The sequence below is a fragment of the Eumetopias jubatus genome, unplaced genomic scaffold (assembly GCF_037043125.1).
Source record: "Eumetopias jubatus isolate StellerSeaLion01/CBP00866 unplaced genomic scaffold, mEumJub1_p1.0 scaffold_10, whole genome shotgun sequence".
NCBI classification, from domain to species: Eukaryota; Metazoa; Chordata; class Mammalia; order Carnivora; family Otariidae; genus Eumetopias; species Eumetopias jubatus.
Window position 1 is genome coordinate 105,917,436 of NW_028274816.1, and position 1,899 is coordinate 105,919,334.

The 1,899-nt window shown below is 65.8% G+C and overlaps 1 protein-coding gene across 1 annotated transcript; it reads right to left on the reverse strand.

The window, feature by feature from the left end:
• Positions 1–255: 255 nt before the first annotated feature.
• Positions 256–1,621, reverse strand: HOXB1 (homeobox B1). Its single transcript, XM_028089781.1, has 2 exons — positions 1,045–1,621; positions 256–584 (listed from the first exon to the last, which is right to left on the reverse strand). Exons 1-2 carry the CDS (start codon positions 1,619–1,621, stop codon positions 256–258), a joined length of 906 nt encoding a protein of 301 aa, XP_027945582.1.
• Positions 1,622–1,899: the final 278 nt, after the last annotated feature.

The window sequence follows — 1,899 nt, forward strand, 5'->3', positions numbered from 1 at the left end:
CTTCCCTCCAGAGTTGACAGGTTCCGTGTGTCCCAGGCCTCTCTGGTCCTCTAGGGTCCCCAGCCAGCAACACCCTGCCCAGACCAGAGAAAAGTGTTTCCCCATTCTCCCCGAAGGCAGCTGTGAACTGGCGCTCCAGCCTTGGTGAGGGTCGCCGGAACCGTAAAGCCGAGGCCTGGGTTCGGGAGAGCCGAGGAGCGGGCTGCACTGAGGCGCTCTAGAACAGAGGAGCCCCGACGGTTGGGGAGGATTCATTCAGGTGGTGATGGAGCTGGGCGAGGCCTCCGGGGAGGTGCACGTCGACTGGTCGGAGGCGTCTCCAGCCGCCTCCTTGGGACAGCCCGGAGGGGCTGGGGGCGCCCGGCCTCCCTCCCGCTCGCGCTTCTTCTGCTTCATGCGCCGGTTCTGGAACCAAATCTTGACCTGCGTCTCGTTGAGCTCCAGGGTGGCGGCGATCTCCACCCTCCGGGCGCGGCTCAGGTACTTGTTGAAATGGAACTCCTTCTCCAGCTCGGTCAGCTGCCGCGTGGTGAAGTTGGTGCGGAGGCCGCCGGGCGCGCCCAGGCCCAGCTCGGACACCTTCGCTAGGGGCGGGGCGGGGAAAGGGCCACGTCAGCTCTCTCACCTCTCTCCCCTTCCCCTCTCCTCCTCCCGGGCCAGCTGTGCGCCCCCAACGTCTGCCCAACTTCAGCTCTCCCGGTGCCCCTGCATCGCCAGACACCCCCCAAAGTGACCTCCAAATTCAGACGGACCTCCCCCAACGCTTCCGTTCACCCCCCCCGCCACCCCCCTCCCGCGAACCGGGTGCTGAGTCTGTGTTGGGCACAGAGATGAGAAAGCGGGGGTGTGTGGAGACTTCCTCTGCAGGGTAACCGGGCACTCCCTGGGTGGGGAAAGCCCAGCTGACCTGAGACGGGGCGGAGTGCTCTCACCTGCCCCCACCAGGGCTGCTCCACCTGTCCTGCCGGCCCAGGCCCGGGACACCCTCCGTGCAGGAGCGGCAGAGCGGCCTCCGGAGAGGAGGTGGCCGCGCCTGACTCCTACCTGTCTTGGGTGGGTTCCTCTTAACCTTCATCCAGTCGAAGGTCCGGGCCGTGGGGGTGCTGGGTTCTGATGGGCAGGGCGACTCCTTGTCCTCCGAGAGGAGTTCAGCATAGGCCGATGCAAAGCTCGCCGTCTGCTCGTTCCCGAAAGGGGGCTGCGGGGGAGGGTACGGCCCGGGGCCCGCTCCACCGGTTCCATAGCCGTCGGACAAGCCCCCTAGCTGGGCCCCATAGCTCGAAGGATGGTAATAGCTTCCATCTCCTTCCGGTTGGCCCAGAGGATAGTACTGAGAGGGCCCATAGCTGGGGCTGCAGGCGGCAGGGGCATACCCCGAGGTCGCCGAGCTGGGGAAGGGCACCCCGAGCGCCGAAGGCGGCTGCTGGGTGGGATAGCCTGAGTTCTGCTGGAGCGCGGGGCTGGGCAGTCCCCCACCATAGCGGGTCTCGCCTGCGTAGCTGTCAACAGCCGGAGCCGAGCTGGGGGGGAAGGAGGTAGGGGCGCTGTGAGCGCTGTAGGCGCTGGGTCCCCGGTTACAGAGTGGGTACTCTAAAAAGGAATTCATCCTATTATAGTCCATGCGTGGAGGCCGCAGGAGGGTCGGCCCGTTTGGGGGAGACACCCTCTTGCCCTACAACCTTTCGGCAGTATGTCACAGCGCTGAAGCTTGCATCCATGGCCCGGCCCAGCTAGCTTGGGCCAGGGCTCCCCCAGGAAGGGGGTAGGGAGTGGGGGTGGAAGGGCGCATGTGATCTCTCCCAGGCCAATGGGCGCAGCGGGCCAGAGTTTGGCAGCCCCAGCGCCCATCCATCACCCCCCAAGCATTAGCATGACAAAGACACTTCAATCACCCACAGC